This window comes from Mesitornis unicolor, unplaced genomic scaffold, assembly GCF_000695765.1.
Source record: "Mesitornis unicolor isolate BGI_N332 unplaced genomic scaffold, ASM69576v1 scaffold15913, whole genome shotgun sequence".
Taxonomy (NCBI): Eukaryota; Metazoa; Chordata; class Aves; order Mesitornithiformes; family Mesitornithidae; genus Mesitornis; species Mesitornis unicolor.
The window spans coordinates 9,552-25,879 of NW_010176818.1; the positions used below are offsets into that span (position 1 = coordinate 9,552).

The 16,328-nt window shown below is 40.4% G+C and overlaps 1 protein-coding gene across 1 annotated transcript in view; it reads left to right on the forward strand.

The window, feature by feature from the left end:
* Positions 1-14,559, forward strand: part of HPS3 (Hermansky-Pudlak syndrome 3) — a 16,569-nt gene extending 2,010 nt beyond the window's left edge. The window contains 16 exon segments of the mRNA XM_010181849.1: positions 1-131; positions 1,492-1,672; positions 2,142-2,227; positions 2,906-3,098; positions 3,359-3,440; positions 4,622-4,776; positions 6,147-6,255; positions 6,466-6,647; positions 6,997-7,174; positions 7,824-8,054; positions 9,815-10,000; positions 11,174-11,362; positions 11,879-11,986; positions 12,352-12,558; positions 13,235-13,325; positions 14,432-14,559. The exon segment at positions 1-131 is cut by the window's left edge and continues 29 nt beyond it. Coding sequence (XP_010180151.1) covers positions 1-131; positions 1,492-1,672; positions 2,142-2,227; positions 2,906-3,098; positions 3,359-3,440; positions 4,622-4,776; positions 6,147-6,255; positions 6,466-6,647; positions 6,997-7,174; positions 7,824-8,054; positions 9,815-10,000; positions 11,174-11,362; positions 11,879-11,986; positions 12,352-12,558; positions 13,235-13,325; positions 14,432-14,559 — 2,437 coding nt within the window.
* The last annotated feature ends 1,769 nt before the right edge of the window (positions 14,560-16,328 follow it).

Consider the following 16,328-nt stretch of genomic DNA (forward strand, 5'->3'; position numbering starts at 1 on the left):
TGCTAGACATATAGCCATCACAACGGAGCTGGACGTCCTGATCCTGGAACTGGAGCTGATCCAGCAAAGTGCAGGCAGGACAGAGCCTCCTGCACACGGAGGCAGTACAGCCGAAAAGCCTGTGGATGGAAGTAAGTAGAGAAATATTTTTTTTCCCAAGAATCTGCTAACTGATTCCTGTTATTTTCAAAGTACACTCAAACAAGGTCATTGTTCTTCAGAAAATATTTCCCTATCATCTTAGGGCTATCAGTCGAATATTCTAGTGCATGGAAAGTTGTACCACCTGCAGCTGGAGGTGACACTTCACACAAATACGCTATTGTTCTGCAGACACTTTCAGCCTCTACAGACAGAGGATTAGGTCTCTCTTTTGGGGTGCCACCACGGACCAAATCAAAACGGCAGCAGTTCAGTGCGCTGTGTTCAGAAAAATTATTCCATCAGTGTTGCTGCCCCAATAACTGCATATCTTCTAAGGGACAAAAGGGAAGCCAAATGGAAGCATCATCTTGGGAACCTCGACATGGGCCATCCACACTGGCTCCTACAGTTAAGGACGCTTCTGTGGCAGTGCACAAGCACTTTTGTAACTGCTGGCAGTAACAGTAACCTGCATAAACACAGTGTCAGCAAATTCTCCTTTTTCGGTCCTTCGTCTTATTCAGGGGCTTCCCTTTGAATCCTAGAAATCCCAGAAATAGATTTACTGAGTAGGTTTCGTTCCTGTATATTGCAAGAAATCAATATCTATGTAATCAGTTCCCACCTTTTCAAAAGTATGAGGTGAACACCAACAAACCTTAGGAAAGTCCTTCGTTTACAATTGAAGAACCTTGAAACAGAAAGGGATGGTCTTTTAGAAATAGAAACTGTGCCCAGAAAAAAATTTAAGGTAAATAAGACTTGTCAGATAGGGAAAATACGGACTAACATGTTCCTCATTGAGTGAGGATGGATGTTAACTCGGATAATGGCATCCTGCCACAGTTGACCTTATTACTAAAAACTAAACAGAAAAGTTCAAATTACTTTGAGTGCTGTTAGAACTTGCTTTCCAGAACTTAAGTGATCTTAAGATAACACAACTTTCTATGATAGCTGCCTTTTACTTCTTAAAACGTCTCAGACCAAATGGCATTTTTTGACAGCCAGTCATTTGCAGCAAAGTTGCCTTGGACTTGCCTTGTAACGAGCAGTTTACCTGTTCTTTAAGAAATCTTGACTCTTAGGTATTCAGACTGTTGTGGCTTAAATAAAGGACTGTTTTCATCTTCTAGCATAGCTGTTTTCAAAATCTCATGGTTTGAGGACACCAGTGCTAGCTAGGTAGCTGTAATTGGAGTATTTAATTTATATTGTGTTATATCATTTTCTTACTGCTAAATTGAATGGTTTAATATAATTAATAAAGTGCATTATAAATGATAAATTTATAATAAATAGAAAAATAAATAATACATAAATTAATGCAGCATTTTCACTGTTAATGTGTGGAAGATGAAGGCCCTTCAGCATTGCAGCTGGAATTAGATGAGTTCATCATTTGTCCGAAGCCGGTGGAACTGCTTGGGGAGGACAGCAAACTGTGCGAGATACCCATCACGCTGGAGTCCACAGAGCTACCTACTGAAGACACAAAGCGCTTCCAAGTCCGGTATTTGCTTTTCAGGTATTACGCATGTATTTTCCCCTTTATGGGTTAATTTACTATAGGAAACCAAAATGAGCTGTGGCTTATGTCTTGTTGAAAGAAAAATCCTGGTATTTTGACATCTGGGGTTTTTATAAGGTTTGGTTTTTTCGTACTGAGGAAATAATGTGATACCAAAGAAAGCCCATTTTTTAATATAGAGTATTTCAGTTGGAAGGGACCTACAGTGATTGCAACATGTCTGCCAGTGATCTCAGACTTTGACGCAGCTTGTAGGCAAGCAAAGAAAGAGGATTTTTGGTTATCCCTAGCTGTGCCATACGCTTCATGGCATTGCCGTGCTACTTACATTAACAGCAGGAGTGCAGATTCTTGCTGAGTATTAAAACGTCAGCGGTGCCTGTTACAGGTAGCGCTCTTCTCTTGTCTGAAGTAGCTCATGACAATTCTTACTGAGGTCCCATCTTGTTTTGGCTTTTTTCTCCAGACGTTTTACACCCGACCAGTCTCCTTTTGGGTTTTGTGAAGAGATGAAGCTGCACTCCGTCCAGCTGCTGCCTGTGTACCAGGCAGGTATGTCGGTGAGCATGGGTGTGTTATGGCCAGGAGACCTGGGAAAGGAACAAGCCTCTTTGCATGTTCTGTTTTGTACACAGTTTCTGTATGATTTGCTTTCAAATTGAAGTCCTTTCTCTCTGTCCCACTCTCCCTTCTGTTCTCTGGTGATCTGCAGTCTTTGGCAGGAGGGTCCTGAACCTGAACCCAGCCTTTGCCTGCCAAAGCAGCTTTGTAAGTAAATTCTGCCATTCCCAGCCTTCCTTTCCCGTCAGTGAGGACTGTGTTTTGGTGTGCTGCGGCTGCAGCTCCAGAGGAGCATTCAGCCAGCTCAGTTGTCCAAGGGCAGGCTGACCATTCAGCCCTGACCATTCAGGGGTGGTTCATTGTGGCAGTCCTGCCAGGACTTTGTGATACTGTTAAATCTGTAGAGTTTCTGCACTCAGTGGTACATCCAGCCTTCTGTTAAAAAATGCCTCCCAATGAGATAACATGACATAAAAATTTTTGACCAGTGCACTGATCCAGCCTGTACACTAATCTTGTGTACTTCTTTTTCTCTTCAGCAGCTACCAACAGAAGCAGCCTGCAGCCTGAGCAGGGTGGGCAGTGTCTGCTAGCCATCAGGTTTGCAAAGGAATTCCCAGGTTTTGATTTATGAGGTACATAAAACGCCTTTCTTATTGTTACATCTAGGAAGTTCTGTGACTGCCGATGAGGAGACTGAGAACAAGAGAGAACTCCTGAGCCTCTTTTGCTTTTTCTCTTTACCTCATGTTGGATATCTCTACTCTGTTGGGAAGTCAGTAGAACTGATTTCTACTTACCAGTATTCAGAGAAGTCAGAGCAGGCAGTTCTTACTCCACAGTTCCTGCATGTCATTACAAGGTACCATATTTATGATTTTCCTGATAGTATTGCTACGTTTCTCTATGCTGCTGCCTTTTTTTTCCCCTCTGACGTGTCCTTCATAGCCACCTGGAACTGTCTGGGTAGGCTCATGCGATCATGCAGCGTGCCCTCCTGCTCAGGCTTCAAGGCCCATTTCTACAAAGGAAAAAGATCTGATTCTCTGTAGTCTTGGCTACTTGATTTTTGCAAGTCTTCATTCTTTTCCACCATTGTTGCTGTTTCTTCTTTCCCTCTAGTGAAAACCTGCAGTGCTTCACAGTGCGGTGCAGTGCAGCAGCAGCTCGCGATGAGGATCCGTACATCGATACGACCATGAAGGTGCACCTTTCGTCTCGCTGAATGAATGGGGCTAGTAGTGTGGCCCATAGTTTCCTTGTGTTTCCTTCCGAAATCTCATTAGTTTCTGTTGGCTGAACTAATAGAATGAAATGTAAAATTAATATTTTACTTCAATATATGGTATGTTGTATTTTAAAGTTCTACAAATGTTTCAATGAAACAATATATTATTGCCGTTTAAGAATCTAGACGATTAGTAGAATGTTTTCAAAAACATCAAAAGCTATAAAATCACGTTAAACTAAATTCCATGCTTTCCCATATAAATCTGAACAAAGGGTGCAGATTTTTCCCTTATCACAGCTGATGACGTTTCTCTCTCGGGTATCCTTGAAAAAACAGTTTTTGTACAAAGAGTGTAGACACTTGATCAGGTCGGCTGCCAGATACATAGTGCATGTTCTGTAGGAAGAGGGCTTTTGATCCTTGGAGATCCTTGGTCTAAACTTTTACCCTTCCTTAAATGGCTTGAAATTTTTAAGGTTTCTTCAAAAAAGCAGGGCACAGATATGATGGTGTGTTGCCTTGCTTCACTATGTATTCTAATTTGTAAATACGGTATTTTATCTTCCTAAAGCTGTAAATTTAGAATATTTCTGGGCAAATGAGGTTGCATTTTTCCTTTTTTAGCCCAATATAGAAGATATGGTGAGTTTTACCAAAAAGGTGCATATTGAATAAATCAGGGATGTAATACTCAGTATGTAATGTATCAATAGGCAACCAAGTGTGTGTGTGTGTGTGTGTGTGTATATATAATACTTTTATCTATATACTTCTATCTGTAATCGCTTTTTATAAGCAACTGAAATCAAGACTTCCGTAATCACATCAGGCAATCTTTTACAACTTGGCCAAGTTCGAACTATTTGGGATTAGGTTGTCCATGTGAGGCATCTCCCTCAGGCTGTTATTTTGAGACATGGAGCTAAAACTTTGTAGTTGCTTTGAAGAAGGAATTTTTATTTTTTTTTTTACCCATTGTTAAATTATTTATATCCTAGTTTTATGAGTATTTTTATTCTAGCTTAAGTGAAGCACTCAAAGTTAGGAAAGCCAGTGAATGTTTTCAATGTCAGATAAATGGTACAATTTTTTTATTCTTGAAAGACTGAAAGTACATCCTAACTGAAACTACAAACAATCACTTTCCTTTGTAGGCTTGCCCACCTGTTGCACTGGATGTCTGCACATTAAGGATGCAGCTTTTTATAGGACCAAGAGCTATCTGTCATTTCAAAAACCATATCATTCTTCTGACTAAGGCGGACATGGAAGATATTACTGAAAGGAGAAAACCCACGAGAAAGATGCTGTAAGGATTTGTGTCTTCTGGGGAGGTGGTATTGATAGCTCTGTACAGTGCTGAATTTCTGGGTGCCGGGGTTGGAGGGGTTCCTCTGTGGAAAAACTGTTTGGAAATAATTCCCTAGTTGGTGCATTAGAACAGAAACCAAGCATTTTGATTTGTTGTTTTCAATTCTACTGTATTGACTGACATAGAAGAAATGAGGATATGGTCAGAAATGCTTGAAATCAGCAAAGTTAGTTGCTCAAGACTTTGAAAAACTTACCTTTCATAAATAAAATAAGATTCCTAAGAATGTATCTGCTACTGGGAGGAAAAAACATTTATCTTGAGAAACAAAGATGTGTAGCAGTACCAAAGCTCCAGGCTAACAAAATGTGGTGTAGCACAAAATGACAGTGTTTTACATTTGGCGAAGGACTCTTTCAAAGAAAAGTTGTGAACGTCACTATAGTAATCTGTGACACAGGAAGGATCAGACTTTGCCCCAAAATACTCCTGTAGCATGTGTGTAGGCAGAGGCATTTGTGACTTTTTTTCTGTTTCTGCGGGAGCTGCTGTTCCTGTTCTTTTTTGAGGGCTTTTCATCAAACAGCTAAACAGCTGTTCTGAAATCACATTTATTAAAGTCAGTCCAAGTTCATTAACAAAAGTGAGACAACTACAGTTGATTGAAGAGTTATTTGAACCAGTATTTCTTAAAACCTAAAGCAGATGTTATTCAGGAGAAGCTGAGGATAAGCCCATCAAAGAGAATAGTAATTCAAAATACTGTAGTTTTCTGTTTTCTGCCAGTTGTGTTGTTTCAGAGAATTCAGTTGGCATTTGAGATGCTTTTTACTGTCTGTACAGAACATAAGTTGAACAAATACCAATCTACTTAACACCATCACTTGAAAATAAAGATGTAAATATCCCAGAACAGTTAAAACTAAAAACCCAGAACAAAAAGAGTCTGTGTTTTCTTACCGTGTTTTAACCTTGGAGCATTACAGACCTAGCCAATGTGTTAGAGTTAAAGCTTTCTGATATTTGTTTTCTGCCGTGTCTTGGCAAACACTTTAATAGAGCTGCAGGGGCAAACGTGCAGTGAGTCCTTACAGAAACTAAGTTAACATCTTAACTAATTTGAATTGCTTAACTTCCTGTAAGTATCTGATACTGCCTGGTGTTAGGCCCAGGAGAAGAGGTAGTAGATAGTTCTGATGGTGTTCCTGATGTATAAACTTGCCTATTCCCGTTTTGTTACTAGCTGTTATGACTTACATTCACAACTTAAATTAAATGCATAAATTTGAAAGTTATCAAGTGATTGGGGTTTTTTTTGGCTGTATATTGTTTATTTGGACACTGACAACTCTTTTCCCGCCCTCTAGTTCCAGAAAGGCCGATGGCAACAAATCCAGAGCAACTTCTGAGTCAGAGCCTGGTTGGAATTTATATATCATAAACACTGTTTCAACCATTCAGCTTTACAGAGAAATGGTATTGCCCAACTCCTGCTTTTGCTGTTTGCTGACTAAAAGCAAGTACTGTTAATTAACCTCTGCTGTATGTCATTGCTGAGTATGATGTAATGTGTGTCTCATGAATAGCCTGTAATCCTATTTCCAGTGGTTGCTACCCTCACTAGAATTGTTCCTGTATATTCTTATTTTTTGCCAGCAGCCTAAATATATCCTATGTCTGTTCTAGGTAGATTATAGTAGAACTTATGAAAATGTAAAAACCGAGAGTTGCATCCATCTTCTGAGTGAGGCTCACTTACTGGTCAGAGCAGCTCTAATGGACCCTAGCTTCCTAAAACCAGATGAGAAAGAAGAACTTGTAAGAGCATTCAGAGAAAGTTGCGCCTTCTTAGGAGACTGCTACAGCAGGTATGTTTTAGATGTCAAAGTGATATAGGTGAGCTCTTGTTTCCAATAATGTAACCTTAAAATGAAAATCTATCATTCTTTGCTGTTTTATGCTAGTATTGCATATCCAAAATAAATCTTTGCATTCTACAAAAACAGCTTAATCTACTAATCTCTTCAGTATCTGATTGTCTTTATTGTCACTCAATGCAGAATTCAACATTGTGTTGGGTATCAGCTGTGTATTTGCAGATACTGCTGTGTCTGCAGCTTTGTTTTATGTATTATTTTAGTTCTTGCCAACAATGATGGCAAAAGCATTGCCTTTAGTTGTTTTGTTCTTTTCTTCTTTCCTCTCTGTTGCCTTCAGGTTTGACACAAGGGACTACCACCTGGCTTTGCCGTACTACAGAATGTCAGGTTTATCCATGACTGAAGTTTTGAAGAGGCTAGTTTCAGAAGGTGATGAGACACAAACATACGAGAGAGGATTTATATTTTACCTAACTCACTCTCTTAATGAAGACTTAAATGAAGAATTAAGTAAGGTAGAAAAAAGTTGGTTTTTTTCTTAATCTGTTGATTTAGTTCTGGTTTTAAGAACTGCTTATCAGATTTTAATGAAATTAACTTTTAGGATGGTGAGCTGCTCATTCAGTTTGACAGTTGTTCTTTTTGACATGGGGTTTTTTTTCCCATTTTTGTTTTCAAAATAGCAAGCAGCAGTTGTGATACTTTGGGCTCCTTTCAAGCAACATATTATGGGTTGGGCTATCACAATGCATGTTGCTAATGATCTGGTTCCCACTTGCACACAGGGACACTTACACTTTAGGAAAGCTCTGACTCAAATTTCTTTAGTCTCCCATTTCTGTAACCAAATCAAACTTTCTTTGAACACTACCAAACCATACAGCTTGGTAAAACCACTTCACTGTGGTGGCGGGTGTTCTCCTTGCACCCCAGAACATGGGTTGAATCACTGCTGGTAACATCCCTTGCTTTGACGAGCAGGGAGGAAAGACAAGAAAGGCACTGTGGTTTGATAGCTGAGCTGTATTTGTCTGTTTTATATATAAAAAAGAAAACGAAACAAAACAGACCAAGCAAGACCCAAAAAACACAGTACTTTCATATGCCATAGAAGGTTGTATATCTGGAAAGGTCTAAACTGTCAAATGGCTTTTATTTTAATAGGAATCAGCAAATAAAGTTCTCCAGATATTCTACCATGCTGACCCTGTGCAGCTGCCTCATATCCTCTGCAGCTCCTGCATGAGAAACGCGTGTCCTCTGACAGCTGTGAAGTATCTTCAGAAAGTAGAAAAGATGATGCCATCAGTGGTCCTGACACTTACTAAGGCTTTCATGGCTCTGAAAATAGGAGACCTGGCGATGTATGAACATGAGATGGACTCTCATAAGGAGGTGAAGTATGCGGAAAGCATCAGCTGTTCACGCTTTGTGAAGCCCACGTCAGTAGGTTTGGCTGTAGCTGTATTTTATGGTAAAAGAAATTCAGTCCCTCCTCTTCCTCCAGATGCTCTGCTTGGGCTGCACTGGATGCCGTGACAGTGGAATTGAGGGCTGGCGCACGCTGGGTCTGTGCTCTGCACCCTGCGGGCAGGGTAGTCCTGCCCTGCCCTGTCCAGAGCCTTTCAGCAAAAATTAGGAAGCTGTTAATTCTTGATAAATTAAATGCTGTTTACTGGGGTGTAAGAAGCTCTGCAGAGCCAGTGCTCTCCAGCAGTATGGCAGGGTTGTGTTTTTACATCCCTCCACCTGTAATTAATATGTGAAATGCCCAAGAAAACTGTAACCTCTGTACACAAACAGTCCTTGTAAAATTGCTCTTGAAGCAGAATGTCCACGGTGCACACAAACTAAAATTTCTGTGTGCAATTTGTGGAATCAAAGCACTTAACCTCATGAAGATCAGATCAGAACCCACTTTAGTGCAGTCAGAGTAAGAATTCCACATCAACAGAGGAAAAATGTGAGTGAAGCATTCTCTGCCGCAGATGTTCACGAGTGGTTTTAGACTGAGAAAAGTCTGTAAATCACTTCTTGTCAGGGTTGACCAGGGCTGTTGAATAGCCAAAGCTGACAGAGCTTGAAATACAGACTCTTTCTGAGAGTGAGATACTGGAGGTCTCAAAACTTTGAAGATGAACTGATAGCTGTTCCAACGTTAGGTATCATGCTTCAGTAGAAGAGGTCCTGGAGAGCTCTCAAAATCTGCAGTTTTTGAATTGCAAGGTGGGAACCATGGAGAGCTGTTTCAATGATACTCGGGACCAGCTTTCTAACCATTTGCAGGACGATCAAGTGAAATTGCCATGTTGTGAGCAAATGTACACATTCCACTGCATGGATGTTATTTAGAAAAGCAGGTGGATGCAGTTTGGGTGTTGGGTTTTGTTTCTTTTTAATCTGACCTATTAAAAATGTGCTATTGCACCTCACCTTTAAAAAGCATTTTGTTGCAAAGTAGAAAAAAAACCACTTCCAGAAAGATGAAGAAAGGAATGATAGTTGGTTTGTGTAGCAGGGTGAAATCTAAATTTTCCTCCTACATCTGCCTTACGTTTCCTGTATAATTCTTTTAACACATTTAGGCATCATTTCCCCACTGTCTTTAAAGGGAAAATAGTATTTTGCCACGCTTGTCCTGAAAAGCACTCGGATATCCAGAAACAACTTACAGGTTGGACTAGATGATCCTTGTGGTCCCTGCCAACCTGGTATTCTGTGATTCTGTATGAACTTACTGTTGCACATAGTGCAGCACATTTTGATCACTGTTTCAGGTGTATTTTCAAAATAAAAATCATACTTCAGCAAAGTAGTCTTTTGAAACTTCAACCAGTGGTTTTTCAGACCACCACATGTATTGAATGTCTTGGATTTCATAGTGAAATCTTTCTTATGTGTGCGGTAACTCCAGATTTCGGCCGTCTGTTACTTCCAGTGTTCAGGCAAATGGCTCAGGAGTCTCTGCTCTGGCACGTGGTTTGGGGCTCGATCTCTGGAGAGCTATTCTGTAAATTGTAGAGAGGCTTTAATTTCTCCCCCTGACCTTCCTTCATCTGTCTAAACTTCACTGCTTGAGGAAGTACTGAGTTTTCTGAGTCGAATCATATGTGGATTGAATTCTTAACCCAATTTATATCTGACTCTCTTTGTAGACCATTCTGGCTTGTGGCTTCATTGGGCAACCAAAGCTCCTGAGACAGCATAAGGCAGGAATGGTTGTTCCCACTGAGTTTGCTGTTCACCTGAAAGAGACGCAGCCGGATTTACTGGTGGCTGCCACTGTGGCTTTACATGAGAACAGTAAAATTGAACTGGAAGAAGCAGATACCTTTTTCAAGGTTGGCTTGTGACCATTTTTTGCTTCTATTTTTCTCATAGTGGTGGTGTTACGGGTAAGCATAGCAGCCCCAGTTGCTCCTTCATTCACATTTCAGCATTTCTTCAGAAAGAGGGCAAAAAGGTTTGGATATATTCCAGTCATGATAGATGACTATAGAGTCAGAAACCAGATCTTCTGGAAAGAAATACTCATTAAATCAAGCAAAAAAAATCCATTAAGGTTTTTGTTTTGACCGTGTCATTTGAGTGAAGAATAACCTGATCTCAGAGGTCTTTCAATGGCTTCCTAGTAATTTGGCTTCCTAAAGCTACTGAAATTTAACACAGTTTAGATAAGCTTCTATAAGCTCCTTTTGAAGAAATAATTCGGATTGAAACATACTTCTAACAAATCAGACTTAGATATGAAGGTATATAATGTTCTGTATAAATTTCTGAAAGAAGAGCAGGTCTCTGTGGTTTATGAGAAGAAAGATAAATACAAAAGTTTTTTCTGATGTCACTGAAGTTTTTTTTATATGGATTGGGAATAGGCAAACCTTTTTTCTTTTATCTACAATGATTAACATTGCTTGCATTAAAACCATGTATTCTTCAATGTAGGTGTGTCGCGATCTTATATTCATTACTGTGGAAGACCTGTATCAGAAATACCAAGTCCTGAAACTCAAGTCAGAATGATTGTTGTTGTTTAAGGCCAGTTGTAAACCAAGGAAAAGTCCTCTTTGCAGAGACACCAGACCTTAAAGCATCTCCCAAGTGGATTCTGCCATTGTACCCAGCTGAGCTACGCAGCATCTCTTACCACAGCCTGTAGAGTCTTCTTTTCAAGACGCCTGCTTGGCTGTTGCCATGTATAAACCCCTCTGAATTAGCAGTCTGTAAATACCCACTGACTGTGTGGATGTTTCTGGCAGCAGAATAAATCTTTAAAAAAATCAAATCTATTGCTTAGAATTGATCACCTTAAAATCATTCCATGAACTTTTTGCCTTGCCTAGCACGGTATTATGTAGAATCACATCCATTAGAAATACATCAAGACAAAAAAGGAACCAATTTTCTGCTGCTAGTAAAAGTGAAAAGCTGTTCTTCATTTCTCTCCTAACTTGTGCTCCTTATAATTACCGTATCTGTGCTAACTTGCTACGTACTTACGTTTTGGTTCTTAGGTGTTGTGCAGTAATGGTGAAAATGCTGTTCCTCAGCTGCTGGTGGATTTCTGGGAAGCTCTTCTCGTCGTGTGCTCTCGAGAGGAAATCCTGCAGGAGCTCCTGCTGAGGGTCACTTCTCAGTATGTCTGGCGAATATCAAGGCAGCAACTTCCTGAGACGAAGCCACTGAAAACAACAGAGGATCTGGTGAGTTTACCACTTGGAGGAAGTTTATGACTGCATTGTCGCCCCAAAATCTATCCAAATGGTATCCTTAGTATTTTAATTCTGGACAGTTTATCTCTTAAGAGAAGCAAATAAGGTGGTGTGCTGTTACCAAAGAGGTGGATCTGGCTCTGGGGGTCCCACTCTTTGGGGACTTTTGCAAATATACCTCCAACAGGAATCTCAGCTCTGGACAGAAATAAGGGCTAAAATGAAACAGTGGAAGTTTGTCAGGGGGTGCGTTTGCCATTTTACAAAGCTGACTAAATGAGAAAAATGCACAAATGATGAATTTTAAAAAATTCTGAAAGGGAAATCTGAAGTACAGAATGAAATAGAAGTTTCCAGTTGATTCGTTACTAAATTGTAGAAGAAAGAGTAGCTGCTATTCTAAATTACGCTATTTGAGAGTACAGTTTTCTTCACTTGTGGTGGGTTTCACTCGGAACTATCACTAACAGAAATATTTCTTTTACAACTTTTTTTTTCCTTGTATAGATAAACTCCTGTAATCATTTTGGGTTGATATTCCCATGGGTAACTTCCATAATGTCGGGGGGATCTCCATCTGATAAAGATTACCATGAAGACATCTCAAAACTACAGGTATGAAACCCTTCAATCTCGATGCTTGCAGCTTAGATCCATTCTGCAAAGGTTCATGTAGGCATGAACAGCTTTCTCTAGCCCCATCCTTTCCCCTCCAGGTTATCCAATTTGAACTAAAAGGCCCCTTGAAATGATGGAAGAAGAAATACTGAAGAGAGATGTCAATAACAATTATACTTACATTTGCAGTCCACTCTAAGCTTGCTTCGTCAGTTTTCAGTAACATTTATTAAAGGAAATATGAGGAAATACAATTTCAAAATTATTCCAATAAGTAAGGGCTTCTGTTCTAAGGTGATAGTGAGCATTTTTTTGCAAGTTTTGTCTTAAATCAAAACAATACTTTTTCTTCTTGTCTTCAGTCTCTTTTATGCAGTCAATCAGTCGATATGGCTTCAGCTCTGCCTGTCCTGGAGCCTCTGACAGCAGCTGGCAACGTTGGCCTCGCCGTCCGTGCACTGTGCCATACGCGTCTGGGCAGGTGCGGGGAAGCCATTGAGCAGCTCCTGGAGAGGTGCCCACAGGCAGCTGTGGTATACGCACAGCACGAGCTGAAGGATGACCGTCAGGTGAGCTGCTGTCTGTAACCTTGTTCCTTGTTTTTTTGGGTTTTTCTAACTAAAATGCTCTTGGGTACAGATGGACTCTGGATGGATCAAACTGCCCAGCTTTCAGACAAAGTAAATCGCTTAGCTTGCTATCTGTGATTGTTTCCACCTAATTACAGAGTTGAATGTGAGGTTGCAGTACTGCATCTGAACAGAGGTGGAAGAGTTACCACCTTTGAAAAAGGGAAGGAAATCCCTTCCCCTCTGTTCTAATCAACAAAATTATACACAAAACAGAATTCACTGCCGCAGCTGCTGGAAGTAGCAGGTTAGGTCGGGAGACAGAGCAGTATTCTTACAGTGATGATATTCACCACGTTGCATGGAGCTGTTTGGAGGGAAAAACCTTAATTTTCTGACTGCATCGGTCTTGCCAATTATGTGACTTTTTTCGCTTACAAACTTTTATTTACAGAGGCACAAGGGGACAGTGTGTAAAAAAAATTTCATGTCTAAAAAGTTCGCACTGAAAATTAAAAAAAGAACGTGCAAAACCTGCACTTCAAAGCATTGTGTAAATTAATTATTGCGTTCATCATAACCTACCTGTATTGGTATCCATCTGAGCTCAGCTCAGTGTGTTTTTAGCAAGTCTTCCTTGTTTATCCCAGTTTTCACTGTTGTTTTTGTGGATTAGGCTGTGTGGTGGAACAAGCTGCTTCCTGAACTTTGCAAGAGAACCAGACTCACTGGAAATAGCTGCCCTGTTCTTATTTCGTCACTGAGAGGTAAATCATTTGATTGCAACTAAACTCCAGCATCTAACACCTTCGTACAGCATCTGGCATTCTAAAGTCTGTTCAGGCTAAGGACTACTGATGTGATAATTTGGGAAAAAAGAACTTTTCTACAGTTAAAGCTGTTACAGCTCAGCAGGATTTCTGGTCGTTAGCACAGGATTCTGCAACATATAAAATCATGGCATTCATTTTGCATTGAAAACAGTTCAGTTGTGGGAATCGTTGTTTCTGTATAGGTCAAGAATAGACACCATTAAAAAAACTTAATAGAACTACTAGATAGTAAATGCATTTTTTTTCTAGGCTAAGTGACCATATGGTTGTAAGCAATGACAGCTAACAGGCTACTGCTGATAACCCAGTGGGCGTTTGAGATGTGTGGATCATTAGGTCATAGACTGAAAGAAACACAACACGTTATTATGAGAAGTAGAGAAACCAACCCTGGTAGTTGCTGTACTCCTATTGCTACTTGTTTGGAGGAAGTCAATGCTGTGTATAGCTGATGGGCCAGTGTATTTATTTTGACAGAATAAGAAGGTTGAATAAAGCATGTACTTTTTTTTTTAAATGCCAGTGTAATGCCTGAGGGCAGAAACAGCATCTTGAGGTTGCATTGCGCAGCACAGGTTGCCGTGCTCTCTCATAAAGTTCTGGTTTCCAGTGCTAGCAGTTTTTCTTTTGAAACGTTGTTTTTGTGCAGTAGCTGTGCTGTAATCACTTAAGAACAAAATGTCAAACAGCTCAGTCTGAGATGCTGCTGGCAGAACATCCCATTTTACAGATAGTGCTGAGTTAGGGTACTAGTATGGATTTTAAGGCTTCCTTTGCATTTGATGCAAAGTACGAGCTCAGACTTCCATAAACATTAGTGCCTCATGTAGACCTGATAATGGTCTTAATCCAAGACATCAGTTTACTTTGACATTTTGTGTAGTTGTATTTGCTCCCAAATGGGTGTGTCTCAAATTTCATTCCTGTTGCAATATTTAGATAATTTGATTACTTCAATTAGTGATTACATTCTTAATGTTTCTTTATTGCTTTTTTCTAAAACCAAAATACCTAAAGATTTTCTCCCCTGTCTTGAGCAGAAACTTTATCGGTTGTTGCAATGAACTTGGAGCTGAGGGACTTCCTCAGTCTTCTACCAGAGGACGGAAATGCAGCGTTTTTCCTGCCTCATCTTCTTCACTGCAGCCAGAGGAAGCTGCTGCCCTAGCACAGTGGGAGTCTGCTGCGCACTCAAATACACAGAACGTGCTGGAATAAAAAAGTAAATGAAGCAAACAGTAGAACTACATCTGGGCCCTCCCCTTGCATAAATCACCTTATTTCTCTGTTGAAACCTTACGACAGCCACTAAATGACAGCTGTTGTCCAAGGCAAAGCAGCCAGCACTGTTACACTGATGGTCAGCAGCCCAGAGTTCCTGCCAGCTGGGACTGGTGAAAACATCCCGCTCTTCATCAGGATCACTTGTCTTCCCGGTGAGGGTGAGCTTAGGCCCAGAGCAGCTATAACACACGGGGCAGCAGTGTGGGAGATGCAGCTGCATCACTGCAGCACAGCAGGGACTCAGGGTCCGGTCCCTGTTCGTCAGCCGGGTCGTGGAGCACATCACTGTCTGCAGGAGGGCACACAGGGCCTTGCTCTCCCATGTGGAGCTGGGCCCCACTCACTGGATTCCTAAACACAGACATTGCCTTGAATTCCATACGGCAAAGCCAGTCCCCTGTTCTGTCATCGTAATTACGTACCCGTGCAAGCGTTACACTGAAAACATTTTCATTTAGCAATTCACAAAAAAGGCCATAAATCAAAGAGAAATGAAGTGTTCCTAAGGGGAAGTACAATGAGTACTTGAAGTATTACTGGGTCACAAATCCAGCTGAAAACTCCTACTTCTTGGTTTCTTGGTAAGCATCTTAGGTACTTGTGCATCTATGTACTGATACTCATCTTCTGGGCACAGAAACATCCTTCTCAGTCATAATAAACCGTCACAATGTTTATGGCCTTCTTATGAGTGCAGTTTGTTTTTCTGATAATCTACCACAAATAAAACAACTCGTGCTCCCATAACCATCTAATGGCCTAATTAGCTCACTGACTGTCAAATCCATTTTCACTGAAGCTGTACAGTTACTTAAACCTGTAGAAGTCAGAAGAGATCATCTACAGTGCAAATAAAACACATTTTTAAAAAATGCTTAACTTACCTGTGTAGCCTTCGTGCTACAGCCAAAAATCAATGCTCTAATTTACAAGTAGGGTTATGCTGGTTTCAGTAGACTTTCTACGTTAAAGAAGGCAGAAGCAATGTAGCCTTGGTACAGAGAAGCACCTTGTTCTGGTGGCTGTGGAGCCCAAATGTCTTGATTTGCCTGCCCATCCCATCTCTCTTGTTTGACACAGGTCTAACAAAAGTGGAGTTGGGCTGCTAAAACACACCTGGGTGGCACGACAATACCAACTCTTCCTGCCTTCATTTCTGACCAGCACCAGTTCTGCACTAATGCTGCTGCTTGCATCTGCCAAGAAATGCTAAATTTTCCTAGGCCTGCACTACAGAACTAACAGCAAAATGCTTCCCCTGCAGGAGCCGTTGAAGATTCATCAGAACAAAGCTCCTGGACAGTCACCAAATTTTGCCCTTCACTGTCTGAATTTCATCAGGCTTTTTTCAGCATAACTTTGTCCTGTCTTGTAATTATTTTCATGACAGAAAACCAAAAAACCATCTTATGTGACCATGATCCCTCAGCTATTGCACCTTCTAAATTCACTGTCTTGAAAGATGTTACTGGATAAAACTGTGAAATAATTAAACAGAAAACTATTTTGTTAGCTGTTCAATTATGCAATAGTATATATATGTATATGTATTTTAAGTGTGAACCTATGGATAAAGTGATAACCAAATTCCTATTTTCCAAGCAATAACTGCTGACATCTGGCTAGTACAATGTGACAGCAGATACCTAAAAC